The sequence below is a fragment of the Sceloporus undulatus genome, chromosome 1 (assembly GCF_019175285.1).
Source record: "Sceloporus undulatus isolate JIND9_A2432 ecotype Alabama chromosome 1, SceUnd_v1.1, whole genome shotgun sequence".
Taxonomy (NCBI): Eukaryota; Metazoa; Chordata; class Lepidosauria; order Squamata; family Phrynosomatidae; genus Sceloporus; species Sceloporus undulatus.
The window spans coordinates 72,044,341-72,069,510 of NC_056522.1; the positions used below are offsets into that span (position 1 = coordinate 72,044,341).

The following is a 25,170-nucleotide window of genomic DNA, read 5'->3' on the forward strand; positions in this document are numbered from 1 at the left end:
ACGCACTAAACGGCGGTGGCCCTTCCATACAGTTGCTGCCGTGATGACGTCACGGCCGCGCCGCCTCTAGACGGGGCGGCGCGGACTGACATCCTTGCTCTGTGCCAGGGCGCTTAGTGCGCCCTGAACACGGAGCAGGAAGGAGCTCCGTTTCGGAGCTCCTTCCTGGTTTAGTCCGCTGGGCGCAGCCTTCAGATGGCTGCACCCAATGGACTAAAAGAGAAAGGGGCCAAGCGGCCCCTTTCTCCTTCTCCCTGCCACTGTGGGGTGTCCTTGGGGCTTGAAGCCCCAGGGACACCCTTTTTCAGGCTGCGGGGAAGCAGCGTTTTGCTGCTTCCCCGCAGCCTGAAAAGCGGCGGATCAGGGCCTCAGCGGCTGCCGCTCTACACGCTGAGGCCCTGATACACCGGGGAAAGGGGCGGGTGCAGACCGCCCCAAATGGGTGGTCTATAACCCTCCCTAGTTTTTTAAAAGGGTCACTTTTAGTATAAAGCCACTCCAGTTCTTCTAATTCATTCAAAGGACTCTTCCTTGAAACAATTGAAGCAATAGTTGGCACAATACATAAAGGCATAATTACTGTTTCTCACAGAATCCCGCTTTGAAAGTCTGAAATGAAATGTTAGAATATTACTTAGAATAAGGTCTGTTCTTGAAGTTTAAAGATAACTTGGCTATTGATACAGTGGCTTCCAAATGTTCCTGTTCAGATTGCAGAACTGTATTGCCTCCTTGTTACACTGAAGAGCTAGGGGTGACTGGATTGAAAGCTTAGGACACTAATGGTGTGAATACAACAAATGGTGTGAATACAACCAAATGTAAGTATTCTTTTCCATCATGTCACTGAGCTGTCTATTTGGCACAGTGAGGTGGCCACTTCAAACACTGGAGCACCAGGGACAACATATTGTGCTGTTTCATTCCCTCAGGATCCTCTCAATCTTCCAAGTATTCCAGACCTGAATGCCTGGCTTAGATGGATTCCTGTTGTTCAGAACCATCTAGGCCCAAATGGCTTTTAATATAGTATCGGGACACTTGGCTTAACAAGACAATATATCAAAGGGATCTATGAGTTCTAGTAGATCACAAGTTGAACATGAGTCAACAGTGTGATGCAGCAGCTCAAAAGGCCAATGCGATTTTAGGCTGCATCAATAGAAGTATAGCGTCTAGATCAAGGGAAGTAATAGTGCTACTCTATTCTGCTTTGATCAGGCATCACCTGGAATATTGTGCCCAGTTCTGGGCACCACAATTTAAAAAGGATGTTGAGAAATTGGAGCGTGTCCAAAGGAGGGTGACCAAAATGGTGCAGGGTCTGGAAACCATGCCTTATGAGGGAAGATTTAGGGAGCTGGGCATGTTTAGCCTAGAGAAGAGATGGTTAAGAGGTGATATGATAGCCCTGTTTTAAGTATTTGAAGGGGTGTTATATTGAGGATGGAGCAAGCTTTTTTTTCTGCTACTCCAAAGACTAGAACACGGAACAATGAATGCAAGCCACAGAGAAAGAGATTCCACCTCAATATTAGGAGGAACTTCCTGATAGTAAGAGCTGTTCAAAAGCGGAACACAGTCCCCCAACAGTGGGGTGCTTTGACTGAATTCCTGCATGGCAGGGGGGTTGGACTGGATGGTCCTTGTGGTCTCTTCTAACTCTATGATTCTATGATTTCAATGATCTTTTGTGGCTTCCTGTGCACACTGCAAAGATAAAGGGGAGAGGGGTTAGGACTTTTTATCTGAACTAACTTCCAGGGAAAATTAGAATTATAAGACATTTCACCAAAAGTGCTATGAAAAAATTAAATGGCAATTCATTGTGCTCCAGTTCCTGCCATTTGTCAGCCCTTTGGCACTTGCCTTAGCTATTTTCTCTTTTGTTGCTCTGCTACTACTCTAACAGTGGATTTGTGTGTATGTTATTCAGAATAAGCCCTACTGTTCTTAATGGATTCTGTTCACCATGTAAAGGATTGCAGCATGAAGGGGCTGGTTTTCAGGATGGTCTTCAAAATTAAACTAGGACTAAATGATATATTTTCCCTTCTGGGGTCTTAGCTATCAGAGGCAAGGTGTGAGGATTATTTTTTTTTATTATTTTTAAATTGCAGTTTCTTTCAGAGGTTGCCACAGACGACTGTTAAATGCAGTTTGCCCCAGTGAATTCTCTGGCACTTGTTCCCCCCAAAATTAGACTCTTTTTACATACTGACATAAGAGGTATTGACATTTTTGGAAAAACAGAGGGAAATCCACAGCAGGAAGCCATTTTCTTTGCTTCCTGAGTCCCTGCTGTAGTTCTGAATCTGAAAAGAATGCCAGATGAATGTGGAAACAGACCAAAACAACTAGTTGAGCAATGTGAACTTTGTGTAGTTTCATAGGAATGTGTTCTCAGCAACAAGATTTACATTTTACAGATAAGATGGTATGTCATTAGGGAGGATAATTCCGTTTTCTTTGGCAATACCTAGGCTACTGAGTCGTTCAAGACTCTGCTGAGTCAATAGTTTCATAACTTAGCTGAAAACATTTAATCTGGATAGAAAAACTAGCATGTCTACATTTCCCCATAGGCTATTGGATCCACATATTTAAATTAAAGCAGATTCCCAATTTTCAGTTCTTATCAACTCAAAGGAAAGGAGTGTGGTAGGGTCTCTTTCGTTAGAGGTTTTTAAACAGAGGCTGGATGGCCATCTGTCGGGGGTGCTTTGATTCTGTGTTCCTGCATGGCAGAGAGTTGGACTGGGTGGCCCTTGTGGTCTCTTCCAACTCTGGTTCTATGATTTTGTGAAAAGGGGTACTTTATAATATAGCACTGTAGAATATAGCAGAGGAAGCAGAGAGCAAACATTCCATTTATTTTTTATATTCATCAGTAGTATCAACTCTTAATGGCTTGTAGCAGGGGTAGCCAAACTTCAGACTTACAAAATGTACTCTGGTGTTTTGTTTTGTTTTTTTACTAAAACTCCAAGACAAGAGACAAATATGTTGAATTAAAGATATGTAAGCCTAGGAATTTGTTTTGAATTCTAGTATCAAATGTAGATCCTACACTTTCCACCAATAATAATAACAACAACAACAACAACAACTTTTGGCTTACTCCTCATCCTCCCTGCATCTTCCCCACCACTTTCTAAAGTTCAGCATAAATATACTTTCTGTGCAGGAGCCCTGGTGGCACAGTGGTGAAATGCCTGTACTGCAGCCACTCTCTCAAAACCATAAGGTTGCGAGTTCAAGACCAGGAAAAGGGCTCAAGCTCGACTCAGGCTTGGATCCTTCCGAGGTCGCTAAAATGAGTACCTAGATTGTTCAGGGCAAATTAGCTTAGAGTTGTAAAATGCTTAGACACTGCTTAGGTGGTATGAAGCGGTATATAAATGAAGCTTGTTTGTTTTGTGTTTGCAAAACCTTTAGTAACATCCTACAGCACATTGAAAAGGCTTGTGGGGAAAGGAATTTTTAATTTATAGCAATAGCAATTACATTTCTAGCACTCCTTAAGCAGTTTACAATGTGTAAACCAATTGCTCCCAACATCCAAGTACTCATTTTACTGACCTATGAAAGGCGGCCAAGGACCTTGGAGCCCTCCTCTGGGATCAGACTTACAATGTTGTGTCTGCAGTACCAGCATTTAACCGCTGTGCCACCAAGGCCCCTTTATGGATGTAGAAAACTTATTTGGTTTCTGGTTTATGACATTCTGTCTATTGGTTCTATACACAAGGGCCTAAATGTTCTTAAGGCAATCTGATCTTGGATCCAATCTGATCTTGGAAGCTAAGCAGTGCCAGTTCTGCTTAGTACTGTACTTGGATGGGAGACCACCAGTGAATACCAGGTGTTGTTATTATTATTAACCTTTATTTATAAAGCGCTGTAAATTTACACAGTGCTGTACATACAATCTTTTTAATTGGACGGGTGTTGTATGCTATATTTCATAGAAAGGAACTGACAAAAACTTCTGAGTAAACCTTGCCTAAGAAAACCTTATGAAATTCATGAGATTGCCATAAATTGACAGGAAACCTGAAGATATTTACATACATGGCACTTCACTGCATACTTTAGTTGATGTGTACAGCATAGCTGCAGCTGCTTCTATGTATGAAAGAGAAATTAATGTCTGAAGAGTTAAATTCAGGAAGGCTTGTACAGCTTTGCATGTGATGTATAATGAACGTCCCACAAAGTGCAAACAATATGGTTTGGATTGAACTCCCCTGCTGAGTTGGCTTCCAATTTCAATATTTTTAAAGAAACATGATGGCCGAGGTGTGGGTGGGAGATGTATTCAGGCATGGGTTTTTTTCCTTAGCCCGCAAAATTGCAGATTGCAGTAATCTTAATGTTTTTATCCTTTGAAGTTTGCCTTCTGTTTTCATTTGGAGTTTTAAAATAATTAAACTGAATCTTCCAGAGGATTTTAACTGTGTTATATCAAAGCTCCGAAGGGTGACATTTTTAGACTACAACTCCCAAACTGCCCAACCACATGACTACTGGAGTTGTTTTTTCTAAAGTATTTTTTCAAGTTTGCATCATATGCTGTATAGATCAGCCTCCAGGCTGAATAGCAATAAGTCAACACTGAATTATGAATACAAATGACTGTTTCCTATGATGCATCGATATCTTCTCTTTGTAGTAGTGTTTGGCATAATGGAAGGCCTGATCTTGGACACAACAAAACAAAGTGAAACTACACGATATTGCTACACTGCCAGATCTAAACCATGCAGCATAAAATCTGGACTTGTCTGAAACTTTAGCAGTATATACCTTTTAAGGATATAGTTGAGTAACTCCCCACTGTCATTTACTCTGTGTTCTCTTAATAAAAGAAGTAATCTTATCCCCAGCTTTTTTGTTTTAAGAACATGTTACTGCTTGTAAACTGCTTCATGACTCCAGGCTGTCAGTACAACACATGCTCTGCTCAGTGGGTTGGACCCAGTCTAAATCAGCTAAATTTAGTCCCCTTTGAAGTCACTGGGACTTAAAGTTAACTGATTTCACTACAACCCAAGTTCAGCAAATACACAAAGCAATTGTATGCATTGGCCTAAATCCAGTGGATATCCAGATATTCTTGTAGATTGGCCAAAACACAGCACAGTCTCATATAGGTGGGCTCAGGGCTAGTAGCTCTGAGCACGCAGGGGGTAGTTCAGAAGAATCAAAACCAGGGTATTTGTCCTTGCAGCACATCTCCTATAGATTTAGCTGGACCCCAAAGTTGCATCTCTTGCTTCCCAATCTGGAAACTACTGTGGTCAGTGTGTGTCTGTGAATGCCTTCGCTGCATATAGTGGCGTATTACTTGACAGAAAGTAACTTGGCTGTTTCGAATTGCCCTGCCCCCTACCCAGAGGTTTCTCTCCATTCTCTGCTGGTATTCCACCTACAAATATTTCATTTTGTGTCAGAACAAGTATTTGGGGAGAATAAAACAAGACTTATTACTTTGCCAAAATCATTGCAAACTGACCCACTGGGGCTAAAAGATTGGGAGCATTATGGCATTGCTGGGTGTTTCCTCCATATCGCAAATTTACTGGCTCCCTCAGTACATGGGCAATGAGGCTAGCAGCCTCTGACTGGCAGGCTTTGGCAGTATTTCCAGGTTTATGGATATCCTGTGCTTTCTTTCAACTCCCCACATTGTATAGTGTTGGTTCTGCCAGTATAGCTTCCTCATTCCCAGTAACTGTTTCGATTGGCTCTTTTCCCAAAGCTACATATGCACTTGTTTGGTTTTAAAAGAATAGCAAGTGCCTTCTAATTCTAAAATAAATGTTCCCTGCATTTTAACAGTAAGAAGTTTATTCATGGATTACCACATTTCTGTATGGAAAAAAAACCACATTCTTGCAGTTGTTCTTACTTTCCCACCACATCTTCAGATAAAATTACTTTCATTTGTAAAGATGTCCCAAACATTTTGATGTGGCAGTATCTCCGGAGCAAAGATTTCTTGAAACGAGTTGGCATTTGGCTTTGTTTTTTGCTTCAGTCTGCAAGGCAGACAGGCTGTCTCATGTCCTTATCTATTTTGGAGCACCAATTTATACAAACATATGCATTACGTTTCTTAAAAAGTTTAATAAATTACAATTGAAAGTTGAAGTTTCAGTTATAATAGTATAAAAACTAAGTTGTATATAATACCCAACAAATTATTTTGTGTTGATACTTCTGATCTGTACAAAACAAGTTCACAGCCTGCCTTCCAAGCATTTTAAGGAATATAAAATATTGCTGTTCTCAGTTTATATGAAAATTTCTCAGGTTATTTATACACTGAACAATCAGCAGCAAAATACTTGTATAAGCTTGTAATATTGCAAGCCACACAGTGAAACAGACTGATTTGCTTCTACTGTATTAGAGTAAAATAATACGGTGTTTCTAAACACTTTATGTTGGCTTAAATAATTAGAATACATACAAAACTTGTAAGGGAAGGTGAGCTGGATAATTGGAGGGAAAGACTAAAGTCCCTGACAGGTATAAATTTTGGGCTGGAAAAAAAAGTGAAAAATATGCTTTTAGAGTGATATGAGACATTCCAAAGTCCATTAAAAATGTACTGGAGTAGATAAAGACCAGTTCAACTGATCTAGGTTTTTAACATGTCTTTAAAAAAAACAACAACAGAACACCCTTCCAAAAGGAGATTCACAGTGTTTAAAACTATATGGCGTCTATAGTTAGAGCTACTGCCATATGTATCATTACGCTCCAGGTGGCAATGCATTCTTGTATCATCCCAAGCTACAGTTTACAGAAAATTATGTGCCAACACGTGCAGCCCAGAAACACCCAGTGCACAGATTAAACTGACATGGCCTGTCAGACGAGCTTGAGAATACTTCAGAAATTTGTTGCACGTTGCTTTCCTAAAGCGGGATTCACATAGTGTGTAACTTGATTTGACAGCATGTCAGAAGTAAATAGGTTGCAAAGTAGCAATGCATCTTTTCGTCAGCACAAGGCAGAGTTCTGATGAAAGACTGATGTTCTCACAATTGCAAGCTCATCCACACACTGCTCTTGGGAATGACTCTCTTCCTAGAAGTACTCCTCTTCTTCATCAAAAAACCCATTTTCCAGTGCATATGCACAGTCTGCACTTGATACAGCTTGGCAGGCACCTTTGTATTCTTGAATTGACTCATAAAGGGAATATAGTTGACACAGTAATGACATATCTAGCTGCCGGAGGCCAACCTTGTAGGAGAAAAAACACATAAGTTAGTATAGATATTTTAATTTTACTCCTACAATACTAGTCCTTGCACATATTTTTTTCTCCCTTTGGTGACTAAATACAGAAGATCAGTGTTGTACCTGACAATTATTCAGTGTAGCAAGATGATTAAATTACTTAGGAGATTCCACCCAGCTGAAGAAAGAGCTGTGGGGGAGTGTTTATTGTTTTTGCCGTGTGGCAAAGCATTCCTGATGCCCCAGTCATAGCACATGTCCCTTTTAACAGCAAAGGATCCATATAATCAGAGGCTGATAAACTGCACCTAGTAGGAACAAAGTATTATCCAACAGAACTGTGTCATAGTCGAGTCACTGGTGAAGCTCTATAATATCAGTGAATGGTTATTTAAAGGGCAACATCAGCAATCAGGAAAGTGGTATTGAATCCTTTGCATTTTTACTTTACAGCCATTTCCTTCTGGTGGTGATCCTAACCACAGAACCTTCTGGGAGAGAAAGAGTTCATGGGAGGGGACATACACATTTTAAAAAAGGAAAAATCATTACTCCTACTCCACCCATCTTTAAATTTCATGTCCCCATGGAATCATGGATATTCATGTTCATGGATAATCATGATATAGAATATAAGGACATCCTGATTTGTGAAAGATCCATCATGTTTTGCTGTCCTTTTGAAAAACACTCCAGATTGATAACACTTGCTGAAATGGCCATGGAAACTGTTTATCACAACAGTTTTGTATCTTTTACTACATCCCTTTTCATAGGCATTTTAAGGAATAGTGATGTTCTGCTATGTTGGGCTTTTGCTATCAAAGTGTTCTGAACACAGACATTGAACTAAATACAGAACTGCCTAAGGTTTAACTGAAGCCTATTAGCATGTAATACCTAATAAGGCAGCTTCATATGTTGCACAGTTCCCTCTATCCTGTGCAGGCTGTATGCATGTGGAAAGTTAAGACTGTGCCATGTGTCAAAATATACCAGTTGTTCCATAGAAGCTAAAATTAAGCTAAGTGTCAGTGCTGTCTGGAGAACTCTAGTTTTAAACCCATCTGCAACAATTTCAGCTCACGTGGACAGTTTTATCTAAGAAAATACAAGAAATAATGAGGATGGAACTAAAATATGATCAAACACAGCACCATATTCCCCTACACACACACGCGCACGTGCACACACACCCACCCCTCCTGCACATCTATTGCCAAGCCAAGCTTTTCCTGTGCTCATTTTTTAAAACTGTCGGAAGCAAGGGGGGGAGGCTGGGCAAGTCTCCTCTCTTGAAATTTAAAACTATACATTGCAGTGCCCAAGGTCACAGCACAGTTTCATTCTACCTTGCAAAATATGATACATTACTACCAGACATTAAGTCTGCTTTTCCTGCCTGAAGGTGGTTCTAGAAATGGTTTTATTCACCCATCAAAACAAATCGCTTGCTTCCTGCTTGTGGGCAAAATTAACTTTCGGGGTTGGCCTTTTTACAGAAGTGCATTAAGGAAGGCAAGCTAAAATTACTGTATCAGAGAAGAACAATTAGTATAAGTTTTTATGATGGGTAGTTTAATTAGAAAAAGAGGTGGATATGAGATAAGGTAACTTATGAAGGGTAGATAGTTCGTACCTCTCAAGAGAACATAAAAGTGTCCTATACCAACCAAATGATATAATTAAGATTGATGGCAGAGGGTGTGATCCATCTACTGACTTTCTTGCTGCAGACATAGAATCTCTGAATTAAACAACTAGATCTCATAAACATGTATGTGCTACTTTTACTATCAGGAGTATTATTGAAGTAAATACTGTCTACAACTCATCCCAGAGCAGATAATTCTGGTGAAAGGAGAACCTGCTTGTTACATTAAATATATTTGTCTGCACTGTTGTTGTGTGTCTTCAAGTTGTTTCCAATTTATGGCAACCCTACCATGGGGTTTTCTTGGCAAGATTTGATCGGAGGAGGTTTGCCATTGCCTTCGCTGGAGGCTGAGAGCATATGACTTGCCCAAAGTCACCCAGAGGGTTTCATGGTCCATGCTCTGCATATGCACATTTTAGAAACGAAACCACCAATCTGGCCAGTGGGGTGAGTGGAGGGAGGGTGAGCACTTTCTCTGACAAACTGCAGTCTAAATGTGGGAAGACTCCTTCCCACACTATGAAACTACTGTTTGTCCTAGGAGCAGTTTTCCTTTAAGATGAATAATTTTAGAAGTCTTATGTCTGCCCTGAAGACATACAGATACACACACTTAACATGCTATGTACTTTGATTGTAACTCGAGTCAGTAAAGCCAATCTTGTAGATGAGGGCTTTGCTGGCTACCATTCCATGTCTTTTGTTGTTTTTAATTTATTTCTCTTAATGTTATGCTTTTAATCAAGATTTTGCCGTTAGCTCCAATCTTATTAGCCTACTCGAGTGCGATTTTGGGGGGCATATTTGGCATAAAGGTGGAGTTTAAATTAAAGAAAGGAATAATAGACTGTGTGGCTACATACTTCATGACTGATGATTTTAGAGCAGTGCTATTCAAAGTGGTGGTCCCGGGACTGGTGCCAGCCCTTTTTCCACAGGGAAAAAAAAAAACAGTTGTAGTCAATGAATACAAATGTGATGCTGGTCACTTGCATCAGATAATCTGAGAAATGCTGCTTTAAAGTTGACAAGTGGGTTGTTGTTGTGTGCATTCAAGTCACTTCCAAGTTATGGTGACCCAAGTTAAACCTATTATGAGGTTTTCTTGGCAAGATTTGTCCAGAGGAGGTTTGCCGTTGTCTTCCCCTATGGCTGAGAGCATGTGACTTGCCCACTGTTTTCTGGTGGATTTCATGGCCGAGAAGGGGATCGAAGCCTGGTCTCCAGAGTCACAGTCCAACACTCAAACTACTACATTATGCTGGCTTTCTGACAACTGGGTATCCTTGTGGAAAACACACGATGTAAAAAGGTAGACAACATGCCACAGTCTAAGTAGATTTTGAAAGGACGTATTGCCAACACTTAGAATCCTAAGAAACAAAGTATCTTGAGATTCCAAAGAAAACTACAGTGGACACTTGGTATATGCGGGGGATCCGTTCCGGACCCCCCCCACGTATGCCAAAATCAGTGTATGCTCAAGTCCCTTTTGTCCCCAATGGCGGCACACGTGCACACGCGCCGCCATTGGAGACAAAAGTCCCTCTCCTCCCTCCCTCCCCTGCTTACTTGCTCCTTCGCCGTGCCGCCGACTCCTCCGTCGCCGCGGGAAAGGCCAGGTGCTGCTCATGGAGGCCAAGAGGCCTCCAGGCTGCCCCTGGCCCTTCTTCCAAGCCGGCGGCGGCGGCGAGGAGGACGAGGCCTGGCTTCATCCTCTTCGCTCCTGCTGCTGGTCTAAAAAGGGCCAGGGGCAGCGTGGGGGCCAGGAGGCCTCCAGGCTGCCCCTGGCCCTTCTTCCGAGGAGGCAGCGGCGAGGAGGACGAGGGCAAGCTTCGTCCTCCTTGCTGCCGCCGGGGAAAGCTTGGAGGCTCTTGGCCTCCATGAGCAGCACCCGGCCTTTGCCGCGGCAACAGATGAGTCGGCGGCGAGGAGGAGGCAGCGCGGTGATGGAGCAGGTAAGCAGGGAGGGGAAGGGGGAGGGGAGTAGGTAGATAGATAGGTAGGTGGGAGGGAGGGACTTTTGTCCCCAATGGCGGCGCACATGCACGCGCGCCGCTATTGGGGACAATTTCCCCAGATTTGCCATGCGTGTATGCTCAAATCCGTGCATGGCAAATCCACGTATAAGGAAGGCTGACTGTATTTAAATTAAGAAGCTCAACTCCACTCAAAGAAGCAAAGGCTCTACTTTATAGAAATATATATGGCAGGGGGATTTTGTGCCTCCCAACTATGAAAGCTGTAGATGTTTTTCCTGCTTTTCTCTCATTCACTCTTATCTGAATAGCCAATCCTTTTGCAACAGCTATTAGAGCAAGGGTAGGCAACTGTGGCCCTCTAGATTTTGGTGAACTGCAACTTCCAGCATTACTCACCAGTGGCAGTGTTGGCTAGATAAACTGGGAGTTGCATCCCAACAACTTCTGATGGTCCACATAATCTCTACCCCTGCAGTAGAGATATGTCTCCTGGAGGAGATATATTATTACTATTAGTGTGATAAAGCCACATACTGTAGTTGAAATGTAAGAAGGTAGAATGGGAAGAAAACATGTAATGAGAGTCAATGTAATAACAAGCAACACATTTAGAAAAATCAAATGTGGAATATGATTGGACAGAACAAAAAAGGCTATGCAAGCCAGTAGGCATCATGACAGGTTCACCTTAAGGTTGCCATAAGTCAGAAACAACAACAAACCACTGATTCCAGAGTACTCATGTGCAGGCCCCTCACTAGCCTCTCATGTTGGATAACTGAAGCAGGGGGTGTTCAATCCAGGATTTGAACTTGTAACTTCCTATGTACTTAGCCAGTGGTATTCACAGATTACAACGTCTCCTCCATCCCCTTCAGGGCTCTAGAAATGTCTGGCTCTGTAACCTGAGCCTCTGGGGCATTACAGATGTCTCATGATGCATGTTTGTTTCTCTATCTGTGTCTGATTGGTTAGAGATCTGCTCTGTGAAATGGGAGCAAAATATTCTAGGCCTCTTTCTTCCCTCTTTGTTTGCTGCTGCACTAACATCCCAAAGGTGAATGTTGCATTATTTTCCTCTTGATGGGACTAATTTCTCCTCTTCCATTCTCTCTTTTTCCATCTAAGTGCTTCTTCCTGTTGAGCTATTAAAGAGGTCAGAGGGATATTTCCTAGCGTTTCATTCCTACCAGTGCCACTTTGCCCAATCCACCATCCTCTCATGTAAAAGAACTGTTTCCTTTCAAAGGCACTATTGAACATGGCTTACATTTTTGTCCAGAGAAGGCCATGGGGTCACCATCCACACCTCCTCTCAAGTGAGGCTGGATAACAGCCAGGAAGGCCCATCCTTCCTGACTTGTCAAAAGATTGGTTGGCTGTTTTGAAACTGTATAAAACATTTAAAGACTTTCAAGTCCCACCTGCCAGAGATCTTCTAAACACACATGCATCTCCCAGGTTGCCTTTTATCTGTGTGGTGAGGCAGAGTGATGTCACAGATCTATCTCACCACCACTGGGAACAGTATGGGTTCTTCCAGGATGGGTATCAAAAGCTGTGATGTTTTGTGTAGGCAATGTTTTCATGAAATATGTTTGGCAGGTGTGGGGAGAGAACAATATTACAGCTTTCTCTGTATTTTTTCTGTCTACTTAGCTTCTGCAGGCACATAGGACCATAATACATTTATAAGAACCATGGGATCATAGAATCATACTTGAAAGAGACCCCAAGGGCCATCCAATCCAACCCCCTGCCAGGCAGGAACACAGTATCAAAGCACTCCTAACAGATGGCCATCCAGCCTATGTTTCAAAACCTCCAAAGGAGACTTCACCACTCTCCAAGTGAGTGTGTTCCACTGTCAAACAGCTCTTAATGTCAAGAAGTTCCTCCTAATGTTGAACTGGAATCTCTTTTTGTGTAGCTTGCATCCATTGTTCCGGGTCCTATTCTCTGGAGAAGCAGAAAACAAGCTTGCTCCATCCCCAATATGACATGCCTTCAAATATTTAAACAGGGATATCATATCACCTCTTAACCTTCTCTTCTCCAACTACAGCCCCACGTAAAGACATGATGCTTTCACATTAATTATTGAAGGAACATGTTCAGCAAGGATAGGAGAGACATGGCCCTTCAGATGTTGTTTCCCTGCAACTCCCGCCTTCTCTCACCATTGGCAATGCTAACTAGGGCTGATGGGAGTTGCAATTTAACTTCTTCTGGATGGCTGTGCATTCCCCTCCCTGTTGCACAGGCTAGCTGTACCATTCCACAACTCTGCAAAGATAAAGCTCAAATACCTTTTAATCACATCCTGAAATAGCCAGACTGAGAGTGATGCCTTCGCACTCAGGAACTGACACTAATTTGAAGGAAACTTACCAGTATATTGGTTGCTACAACTTCCTTTTACCTAAAGAATAAGGGGAGTGGGGGAACCATTCCACAGTACTCAATCTGTGTGTGTGTGGGGGGGGGGTCCAGATAGGTATAAATCATGGTTGCCTCCTGGAATTTTATTATGGCACATCCAACACAAAGTGTTTGTATACCTACTTATTAAATCTTCTTTCACTGTGGGCAAAATTAGCTTGTTTGCTTGGAGGCAGCTCTCATTAAAAACACATGTACTGTACCACTTCAAATAGGAAAACCTTTCAGATGGTGGAATTTTCAAAAGCTTTTGTGGGACAAAGTTGTTTATTTGTTGTTCATCAGTGGCAGTTTAGGACAAATGAAAAAAAAATGGGTTTGGGTGCGTCTTTGCTTACATTGCTGGATTCCTAGCAGCTCAATTTTCCATCAAATTTAAAAACCAATGTAAATCCACTGCTCTAAGCAGTCCAAGGCAGAGCCCAAGAAAGACTCCTGTGTGAAGCAAATGCCCATTAAGCCAATTAACCTACTTTTCAGAGAAGAAGTCAAATCAAACATGGGAAAGAAACAGCCTGCTTGTTCCAAGTCACATCCCCCTCTCTGGACCAGAACTAAACATTTCTAATCCAAACTCAGAAGACATGTTTCTGGCATGCACACAACATACAACTTTTACATGAGATGGACAGGATGAAAAATGTGTTCCAGCCAAAACAGAATTTCTAGAGGAAGTCCAAGTTTAAGATATGTCTCTTTATTTGAGGAAGAAAAACAACCTTAATGTTATCTTCCAAGGAAATAAAGGGGAGAAAGATGAAGAATGAGAAAGGGGCTTTAACAGGAAAGAGACTGGTAGGCTAACAGTCCCATTTTCAAAACATACCTCACATGTTATCAGGAAGCTAACTCTTAATGAGCTTCTTTCATTCCTGTTAGTTTTCTTTCTCCTCCATAAGGAATGTTTCCAGTCACAATCTCTGGATTGGTTTTAGATCGGATAACAGCAAATTCATTGGGCCTAGGTCCAAAAACAGCTAATTCAAGATACCTTGAGGCGGCTTTAGGGTTGTGTTTCCTGAACAGCAGTGATCTCCTTGCAAATATCTTTTGAGACCGAGAGTTTTTTAAAGCTGTTTCTGATGTGGTAGTGAAGTGTGCTGTTCAAGTTAAAATAAAAAATCCCACTGCGCATAGCCAAATTCTTCAGCAATGCTAGAAGAGTTCTTTGGACCTTACCTTCTTCTTCTTCTTCTTCTTCTTCTTCTTCTTCTTCTTATTAATGCTTATGTTTCTTTGTACCCCACTTCCCCCCCAAAATTGGGAGTCAAAGCGGCTTACAATCTAAACGCACAGTATAATTAAAAACTGAAAAAAGCAGCTATAAAGGATTTAAAATACTACCATTTTAAAACAGACCACATAGGACATAATTTAAAAAGATAACATCACTTAAAAACCATAAACTTTAAAACAATACAGTGGGTCCTTGTTATTTGCTGGGGCTTGGTCCCAGGACCCCCGTGGATAACAAAATCCTTGGAGGCTCAAGTCCCATTAAATACAGTGGCAGAGCAGAATGGTGTCCCTTATATAAAATGACAAAATGAAGGTTTGCTATTTTGAATTTATACTTTTTTGGACTATTTTGAAGCTGTGGATGCTTGGATCTGGGGATAAAAAATCTGTGGGTGAAGAGGGCCGACTGTACTCTTTTGTTCTGTTTAAGCCAAAGAGTCTTCTGATTCCTCTTACTGTTTTTATTATCACCTAAAACTACCATCTTTTCAGCCCTAAACAAGATCAATTTTTTTAGAACCTTACAGTTGAAATGCAGTATCAAAACAAGGCAATACTAAATGGCTTTTAAAAAAAATGGGCCTGCAACAAGATTAAAATAAAGACAGAGGGAAGTCCCTCAGCTCAGAAACAGGAAAGACAAAGTTACACCGCCGACTGTGTTTGGATGGCAATTCAACCTTTTATTCCTGTGTTGCCTCAGTTTTTGCGCGAATGTTGATGCGCTTAATAGTATTTTCTCAAATTTTCTGCAAATACGGCTTAGCCGTTAAGATTGCAAAGCATCCGCCACACTTCTGCTAATTTCTCCTTCAGAACAGCTCTGCAAGGAAGGACAATGTAATGACTCCATGAGTCCATCCACATTGCAGAAATAATGCGGTTTGATGCCGCTTTAACTGCCATGGCTCCAGGCTGTAGCCTGGAGCCATGGCAGTTGAAGCGGCATCAAACCGCATTATTTCTGCAATGTGGATGCAACCCATTAGTCCCAATGGAGGCTTGACCCATAGGCCCAGGATGTTTCCAAATGCAAACACGGGCACACAACTTACCCAATGGGTGCCAGCCAAGAAAGCCAACCTTTCCCAGAATCACCTGTTTCTCTCGTATTGGGGTTTTTTTTTTTTTTTGGTATTTTAACTGTTTTAAATTTTATTGTAACTTTATCTATATCTATATCTATCTGTGAGTCTCCTCCTTGGGTCCCTTCGGGGAGAAAGGCGGCACATAAATGAAGTATTTTATTTATTTATGCCATTATTTCATTTATTTAAGCAAACAAAAATATTATTTATGTATTTATTTTTTATGTCTTTATGTCATTTATTTTTCAACAAACAAATAAATAAAACATTATTTATTTATTTGTTATGTCGTTCTTCCATTTATTTCAATTAAAAATCAATAAAAATAGGTTATTTATGATGTCACTCTTTCATTCATTCATTTCAATAAACGCTCTGGGCCCAGAATTCCATAGCAAAGAATCAGAGAGAGTTAAAGCGCTGCCAAAGCGGGTTATTTCTGGAGTGTGGCTGCAGCCTAAGTGCAACCCAGGGAGGGAGAGGGCGAGGAGGGAGAGGCACTGACCATCTCCTTGCGGAGGAGGGCGAGGGCGGCGTCGAGGTTGGGGGGCCTGGGGGGGTTCCGGGGGGCGCCCCCTTCTGCGGAGCCTGGGCTGCTGCTGCTGCTGCTGCTCCGGCTGAGCTCGTCCTGGATGCGGGACTTCTGGGCGTAGAGGCGCTCCAGGGCCCGCCAGCGGCCTCCTCCTCCTCCGCCAGGGCCTCCTGCTCCGCTCGAGGAGGAGTTCAGCAGCCCGCTCAGGCTCTTGGGCAGCGGAGGGAGGCCCCCGGCCCCCGGCACCGAGCAGCTCATCCCCGGCCAAGGAGGGCCGCCTCCTCCTCCCGCGGCGGCTGCTGCTGCTGCTGCTGCTGCTGCTGCTCAGAATGCGCCGCAGGGGAAAGGAGGCGCTGCTCTCTCTGCTCTTTCTCTCGCTTGCTCTGGCCACGCCCCTCCTGCAACTTCGGCCCCGCCCACCCAGGCCCTATTGTTGTAGTCCGCCCTGATCCCTTGGGATTGGGCGGGCTACAAATAAATAAACAAACCCTCATTATTATTATTATTATTATTACATTATTAAGAAGGAGAAAGAGGAAAAGGAAGAGGAGGAAGGAGAAGAGAAGGAGGAAGGAGATGGAGAAAAAGAACTAAATGAGAAAGAGGAGGAGGAGGAGGAAGGAAGAGAAGAACAGAGGAGGAGGAAGAGAAAAGGGAAGAGGAAGGAGAGGGAAAGGAGGAGGAATGAAAGAAGGAGATGAAAGAGAGGAGGAGGAAACGGAAGAAGAAGAGGAAAGAAGAGAGGAGAGGGAGAGGAAGGAGGAGGAAGTGGAAGAAAGTGGAAGAACAGAAGAGAGGAAGGAGGAGGAAGTGGAAGAAAGTGGAAGAACAGAAAAGAGGAAGAAGAACAAAGGAGGAGGAGGAGGAGGAGGAGGAGGAAGAAGAGAAAGGAGAAGGGAAGAGGAAGAAAATGAAAAAGAGTAGGGGGAAGAAGAAGAGAAGGAAGAGGTAGAGGAGGTGAAGCAGGAGGAGGAAGGAAAAGAAGGAGGAGGAAGAAGAGTAAGAGGTAGTAAAAGGAAGGGGGGGTCTGCCCAGGAGGGAAAAGGTTAATGCTCCAGGCGGTGGTTGTTGTGGTGGTGGTGGTGTGTTGTGTGTGTCAAATTGTTTCTGACTTATGGCAATCCTAAGGCAAAACTATCATGCTATTATTATCATTATTATTATTGCTGCAAGATTTGGTCAGAGGGGTTTGACATTGCCCTCCACTGAGGCTGGGAGAGTATTTCTTGACCAAGGTCACCCGGTGGGTTTTATGGCACAGCAGCAGGGACTCCAATCCTGGTCTCAGAGTTGCAGTCCAACATTCAAACCTCAGGCTGGCTCTCATAGGCTCCTGTGCCTTGGATCAAACATGGATCAGAATGGGGACTGCAGTCAAGAAATCAGAAGAAGACTAGGAATTGAAATGGCAGCTATGAAGCAACTAGAGAAGATCCTAACGTGTAAAGATTTACAACCAAGCACTAAAGTTAGAATGGTACTGTACAAGCCATAGTATTCCCCATTGCCATGTATGGGTGCGAGAGCTAGATAGCGAAGAAAGCGGATAAGAGGAAAATCAACGTATTTAAGACGTGGTGCTGGAGAAGAGTGCTAAGGATACCATGGGCAGCCAAGAAGAGAAACAAATGGTCAGATATTTCCTTGGAAGCCAAGATGATCAATTGAGGCTCTTGTACTTTGGCCACTTCATGAGAAGACATGATTCACTAGAAAAGGCGGTAATGCTAGGAAAAGTAGAAGGTAGTAGAAAGAGAGGAAGACTGCATGCCAGATGGATAGACACAGTGAGAGATAAAGATATACTGACAAGAGCCAAGTATTCCTGTATGGCAGGCGGTTGGCCTGGATGGCCCTTCTGGTCTCTTCCAACTCTGCCATTTTATGATTCTATAATAGGAAATCACAGGTCCAAAATGAAAGAGAAGTGGCACAGTCAGGAAAGGGGAGTATGGACTGTCTACTATAGGGGTATACAGCCTTCTTGGAACTGAGGGCTGTATTTGGTCTTGGTTGTGGGCTACACACATGTGAGTACCCAGGCACAGGGGAGGGACTGAGATCTGAGTAATTCTGCTTGAAATCAAGTGTGGAAATGCTTTTTCACATGGGGTCAAACTAGAGGACATACTCAGCACAGTTTTAGAGCCCTAGTGGTGCAGTAGTTAAATAACTGTATTGCAGCCACTCACTCACAAACCGTAAGGTTGCGAGTTCAATCCCAGCAAAAGGGCTCAAGCTCAACTCAGGCTTGCATCCTTCCAAGGACCCTAAAATGAGTACCCAGATTGTTGGGGGCTTACACTTTTTAAACTGCTTAGAGAGTGCTTAAGTGCACTGATAAGCAGTATAGGAATGTACTTGCTATTGCTATTGCTAGAAGAGGTGCTCCCTCAAGTGGTGAAAGACATCTCTTTGTCATAGCACAAGATTTTCCTTACCTGCCTATCTTGTAATCAATGTTCTTTGTTTTGCAGTTGGTCATCGGAAGGGGGGGAATTGAGCTTAATTTTTCAAATTTGATAGTTGAAGCACACATCTCTTGGGGAAGTCTTGTTGTGGAAGAGCAATCTTAGGCAATGATCCTAACAGCTTGTTAGACCAGAGGTTGGTAAAGTGCAGCCTTTGGACCCCTAAGTGCAACTGTTGAAGCCTCTGAGAAACTTCCCAAAGCTCCCAGACTAAAAAAAAAATAATTGTGCTCATATGCAGGCAGCTCTTTTTCCCCAAAGCACCCCAGATGTACCCAAACCACAGCAATTTGCTTCCCTTCACCCTCCAAAGCCTCCAAGCAATGCTCAAAATTTGGGGAATGGCAAAAAAATGTAATTGGGGCAAGTAAAATTGTTACTTGGCAGACCAATAATCTCATTTTTACCCCCAATCTGAAGAGCTCTATGTTTGTATGCCTATCACATTGGATCAGAGGTGCACAATCTTCAGGGTACAAATTGGCAAATGTAATGGCATTGTGGGCGATGGAACCGTTCAAAAAGACAGTTAGAAAAGAAATTATGGAAGCAGGACATACAAGGAGCTACAGGATAAGTCTCTCTAAACTAAAATGCTAGGGGTCAAAAGTACATTGGATTTCAGGACATAGGACATAGCTTGGAGATGGGATCCAAGACTAAACTTGAAATTCATTTATGTTTCATGCTCACCTTATACAGATAGCCTGAGGGTAATTTTATACACCGTATTTTAAAATGTAATTATATTTTTTAATAATTTTGTGCATGAAACAAAGTTTGAGTACACTGAACGGCAAAGTTGTCACTATCTCAGCAATTTTGGATTTTGGAATATTTCGAAATTAGGAATTCCAGATAAGGGAGATTCAACCTATACTATCAGTGACAAATGAGAAACAGAAATATATTGTCTTGTAAAATTCAGGGTAAAATAATGTGATTCTCCAACTAAAATTGTGGAACATAAAATCTTGTGATTGTTTTATTAAAAGAAAAGTGCAAGAGCTTTGGTTTTTTCGTGCTATTTCTATATTGTCTTAGCATAAATATGGGAGTATGCGAAGCAGAATCTTATTTTAAAAAATGATACTGATGTTGCAGCATTTTTTCCTCATATAGATACTGCCACTTCTGCTGACTGTTCCCACAATTTGGATATAAGGACATTCTTGGTAAATTAAACTTGAGCCCATTGTTCTAACTAGTGAAGGACTATCTGGTCTGGCTGCACCTCTGAATGGACGAGAGTGGCAGATAGCCAAGTGGCAGTGCAACAGAGCCAGTTCAACTGTTGGATCACAGATGATGGAGTTGTGCTTGGACACCACACAACAGCCAGTACACTCCCTAGAGATGTGAAAGCCTGGGGATAGGGAGAATGGAACAATTTGGAGGAAAAAATGTTTTTCTCCCTGTTTTTCCCCAAAGCTATTTTTTCCTTGGGGGAAAAAAATCTTGTTTTGTTGCAAAATAATAATTGAGTGATGTAAGTCCAGCAAGAGTTATTTCTGTCAGTCAGCTGGACTGTTCTCTGATTTCCCCCCTCAATATATATAAAGAAGGGGAGCTGTATGTCTAGGAAAGAGTCTTACTTTGAGACTCCATGGAGGAGTCTGTCATGAAGTGTAATCCCCTCTGCTGATGCACTCTTCCACAACTTTTCAAAACAACACTGAATTGTCAAGACTAGACACAGACTTCTAGTGGTCTATTAACAAGAGTCAAGCTGTACGTACCATTATGCTTGGGAAGTATTTGTAAAATATCTGCCCCTATATGTTGTCTTGGAGCATCAATAGTGCCTTTTCCTCCAGCTTTCCTAGCACAATATACTTGCCTCATCTTCCCAAGAAATCTTAGGTCTAACCGCTACGTCCTGCATTGTGCAGACTATATGGTCTGTCCAAGTCCATCTACAGTAGCCATCTTCAGATTTGCTAAACACATTCAGGATAGCCATTTTGGCTGTGCAGCAAAATACAACAAAATCCACAAAAGAGCGAGATCTTTACTGACCAACCAAAATGCATAAAATTCATCATGGAGTTTTAAAATTGGATTGTATTTTGGGCATTTTAGTTGGCCATTAAAACTCTCGCTCTTTTGTGGATTATTTTATTTTGTATTTCATCTTCGAATTAACTAGCTAGATAAACAGAGAGAGTCTTTTGTTCCTGTAGGTCATGAATAATAATCAGATGCAACGAATCTCTATTGTGTTTAAAGTACTGTGCAATTCCCCAGATTTTTGAGAAGCAAACATACGCAATTACACTCTGGAAGCAGTGCCATGAAAATATTATTATTCACAGTTGTGACAATCATTGGAATGTATGTGTGTAGAGAGATGGCATTTTGAAGTTCTTTATTCCATCAATAGCTAGGTGTGCAAAGCATCTCACATCCACAAATTAATGTAATGATTATGTATCCCAATACTATATATGCTTTGGGTTTGGTCTAACATAGCCATATATATATATAAATTAACAGATCAAGTTCCTTCAGTAATATAAGAGGTACAAAGATAATATTAGGTGATTTCTTATTTTTCTTTTGAAGACCCATGTAAAAAATTTTCTTTCTCACCACTACCACCACAAGAATAATAAGAGTTGTGCTTAGTGAAAAGTTGTGCTTTCTCACCACTACCACCACAAGAATAATAAGAGTTGTGCTTAGTGAAAAGACATTCAGAGTGATATACAAATTTATACCAAAATAAAATAATTAAAATTATACACACTATAGAATAGAAATTGCACCACTAAAAACATAACTGCTTGAAGCAACCATTTCAAAATGACAGATTACATAATCTACAACAACAGCAGATGATTAAATATTAATTGTCTGTTGCAGTTGTAAAAAATAGAAAAAAGAAAAGGCCTTAAATAAATGTCTAAAAACAAAGAGAGACCACTATGTTTCTTCAGCTGGTATTGATCACACCTCTGAGAAAGTATCTTAAAAGCTAAAATTATTTTGTCTGCTGTTTGGCTTTTAAAGCTGCTGTTTTTAGAAGTTATTATTCAGTTGCAAGCAAAATATTATCTGTTTTAGTGATAGTACAGTATTAGTACCCATCGTCCAGACTATGAGTATCAGACTTGCCTAGTTTATTTCCAAAATACATCATGCTTTATTTTGCAACAAACAGTTCTGGACTAGGTCACTGAAAGGAATCACAAAGACAGCCGTGACAATAGTCAGTCACAGGAAACAGGATTTCAGTGACAAAACTGAATGTCTTATAGCAGGAAATGGAAAATGTGCAGGAAACCTGTTTCTGAGGCTCAGAAGAACATGTTTGTAACAACTTGGTTCTTCCAGAAATGAGCAGTTAGAATTAACAAACATTATAAAGCTAATGGAAAGAATATGCAACGCGTTTGCAAAAGGTGAGACATGCTGTTACGAGGAAAGAAATAGTGAAAAGATATGAGCAGAGAATTCTGAATTTAGTAATCAGAAAATATTCTTGGAAATTTGGAACAGTGGCAATCTGTCTGTAGAAGTAGTACTCTTCACTTCCACTTCCAATACCCAAAGGGAATTTCAAGACCAAGGAAGCTTTTCAAGCGCATAGTTTTTTGTGGGTTTTTTGGGCTATGTCGCCATATTCTAGCAGAGTTTCTTTCTGACGTTTCGCCAGTATCTGTGGCTGGCATCTAAGATTGCCGCCACAGATACTGGCGAAACGTCAGAAAGAAACTCTGCTAGAACATGGCCACATAGCCCAAAAAACCCCACAAAAAACTATGGATGCCGACCATGAAAGCCTTCAACTTTACATTTTGAAGCACATATTTTTACACTGTGTGGGGATTGCTAAACAGATGGTCAGCACAACTCCAGCTACCCAGAACTGATGGAGGGGGCAGAGACACTAAGACAGAGAGTGAGAGACAGAGAGCCTTATCACATGAGGGGTTTTGCAGCTCAGATACGGAGTCACTCCTGGTCCAGCCATGCGAATTCACGTTAAAACGTGATATATTATCACACTTCATTGCTTTCTATGGGGAGGTCATTCCGAGGCGGATCCACAGTGAATCCAAAGTGATTCCTCATTTTTGTGAATTCAGTAACAAGTGAGTTCACACAAAAAAAAATTCCAAGCTCACTTCGATTTCAATCCGAATTGGTCTGGTGTGGAATGCAACTTTGCTTCTGTCCTTGTACACACCCCAGGAAATTTGCCACCAAACCTCCAAGGTGGCAAATTTCCTGTGGTGTGGCTGCAATTTGCTTCTGGTGCTCCTTCAAGAAAGAAGGGCACATCTGAATGGAGGGAGAGATGGGAGCAATGAAAGGGGCAATCAGAGGCTGGGGGGGGGGGGGAAGATGACAAGAACAATTCATGTGAGGCTAGCATTCACATGAAACAGGAACCAGGAGGCTGGGGGGAGAGATAGGAGCAATGAGGGAGGCAATCAGAGGACTGGGAGAGAAGGAGAGAAGGAGGGTGACAGTCCACAAAGGCTCTTTTTGTAACAAGAGTTTGAAGATTTTAAAGGTGCCTCCGCTGCAGGAGATTAGCAGTTTCCCCTTGGAAACTGAAGCTGCATCAGCATTGCACAATTAATGCAGTTTGACACCGCTTTAATTGCCACGACTCAATACTAGGGAATTCTGGGAATTGTAGCCTTCTCTGTCAGAGAGCTCTGGTGCTACACCAAACTGCAAATCCCAGGATTCCATAGCATCGAGCCATCTGGAAGTCAAGAAAGCAGATGGGGGTGATCAGAGGCTGGGGGGGAGCGATAGGAGCAATGGCAGCAGGCTGTCTCAGACTGGCGGGAGAGTTGACAGTAACAATTCATGTGAGACTAGCATTCACATGAAACAGGAACCAGGGAGTGGCCCCATTCTTCACCCCAGAACTGTAAAATATCACAATGCGTTCAGACCCCACTGAGCATGCAAAAGGGTGCCAGTTCAAATCATTAAATCCTCATGATATGTGGTAATTCAATGTGCACTCGCTTCGCTTTGCCCCAGTAGTGACCACAACTTTATTCTTCACATGTGATAGTTCATCACGTGAATTGCCTTGAATTCAAACTGACTCTGCTTCCCCCTCGCTACGGAAGTGCTTCGAATTGGGGCTACTGTTTCACGTGTGATAAGACTCAGAAAGAGCGAGACAAAGTCTATCCTTCACATGAAGTCGAAGGCTTTCATGGCCGGCATCCATAGTTTTTTGTGGGGTTTTGGGGCTGTGTGTCCATGTTCTAGAAGATTTTCTTCCTGGCGTTTCGCCAGCATCTGTGGCTGGCATCTATCCTTCATCTCTCTAAATCCTGTCAGTTTTCTTAAATGCATCCCTACTCTGATGTAAGGTGAGATGATATCTTCCAGGCATCAAATCTTAGGGCCTCTGATGTAAAGGGCAAATTATTACCAACTGGCAATCGTAGATTCTATAATTCTGTGAATTTTGAAAGTGCCACTGGCCCTTGATGTCTACTAGGATGAAGTTACCTGTTCATTTAGCTCAGAATCCCATCCTGAGCTAAAGTGAAGCCAATTTGTTTCAGGGGAAGAATAAAGCATTCCTACTTATGTTCCTTTAACAATATGAAATGGTGTCAGTGTGGGCAAAATAAGCCTTACAATCACATGAAGTCTTCAAGGCTGTTTTTCTAGCTCTTAACCCTCTTTCCACAGTCCTGCTGACTGACCCTTTTCCATCGCAAAAGGGAGAATTTCCTCTCTTGAAAGCTCCCAGAAGTGGGGGATACACATATGTATCCCCCAACTGTCCAATTTTGGCAGGGAAAGTCCTGATTAATCCTCTGTCATCCCACATTTTCAGTTGCTTTTAAAATGTCCTAAATTCTCTCTCCTCTCACTTTCCCCATTTGTCCACAGCTTCCTTCAGTTACTGCAAACTGAGTTCAAAGTGCAAAAACAACTTACATTAAGTTAACCCAACAGGAGGGAGAGGGCAGAGTCTTGCCCTTTTCAGGAGATTCAGACATATAGGTGTAGCTCACCTGGGGGAGGTAAAAATGTTGCCTTTTCACTGGAAAGTGCCCAGACCCTGTTCTAACATAAAGACCTGAGATGGTATAAGATATGGCATAAGGGCCCTTTCCCCTGCCCTCATTCCACTTATGATGCTCATCAATTTGAGTTGCTCCATCAGCAGCTAGCACGATAGTTCCATACCTTCCAACTGTCCCAGTTTGACAGGACCAGTCCCGATAAATCTTCTGTCATCCCACATTTTCAGCTGCTTTTAAAAATGTCCCTGTTTCTCTCTCCTCCCACTTCATCCTATTGTCCTCAGCTTACTTCAGTTACTACAAACTGTAGGCTCGGGCAAAAGCAAACTGCTGCATCCTCCCCTAGCCAGCATGTTCTTTCTCATTTATAACTTTTGTTATCCTAACCACACTCTGATGTTGCTTGGCCTCAAAACATCCCAGTTTTCATCTGTTAAATACTGAGGGTTGTGTAGTTTCACCAGTAGATTATCCTAAGTGTTGCA

General features: G+C 42.1%; 1 protein-coding gene across 1 annotated transcript; it reads right to left on the reverse strand.

Annotated features, from left to right (window-relative positions):
* Window positions 1-6,112: 6,112 nt before the first annotated feature.
* On the reverse strand, window positions 6,113-16,526 carry FAM89A (family with sequence similarity 89 member A). Its single transcript, XM_042444969.1, has 2 exons — window positions 16,171-16,526; window positions 6,113-7,260 (listed from the first exon to the last, which is right to left on the reverse strand). The coding sequence occupies exons 1-2, from the start codon at window positions 16,453-16,455 to the stop codon at window positions 7,102-7,104; spliced, it is 444 nt and encodes a 147-aa protein (XP_042300903.1). The 5' UTR covers window positions 16,456-16,526; the 3' UTR covers window positions 6,113-7,101.
* Window positions 16,527-25,170: the final 8,644 nt, after the last annotated feature.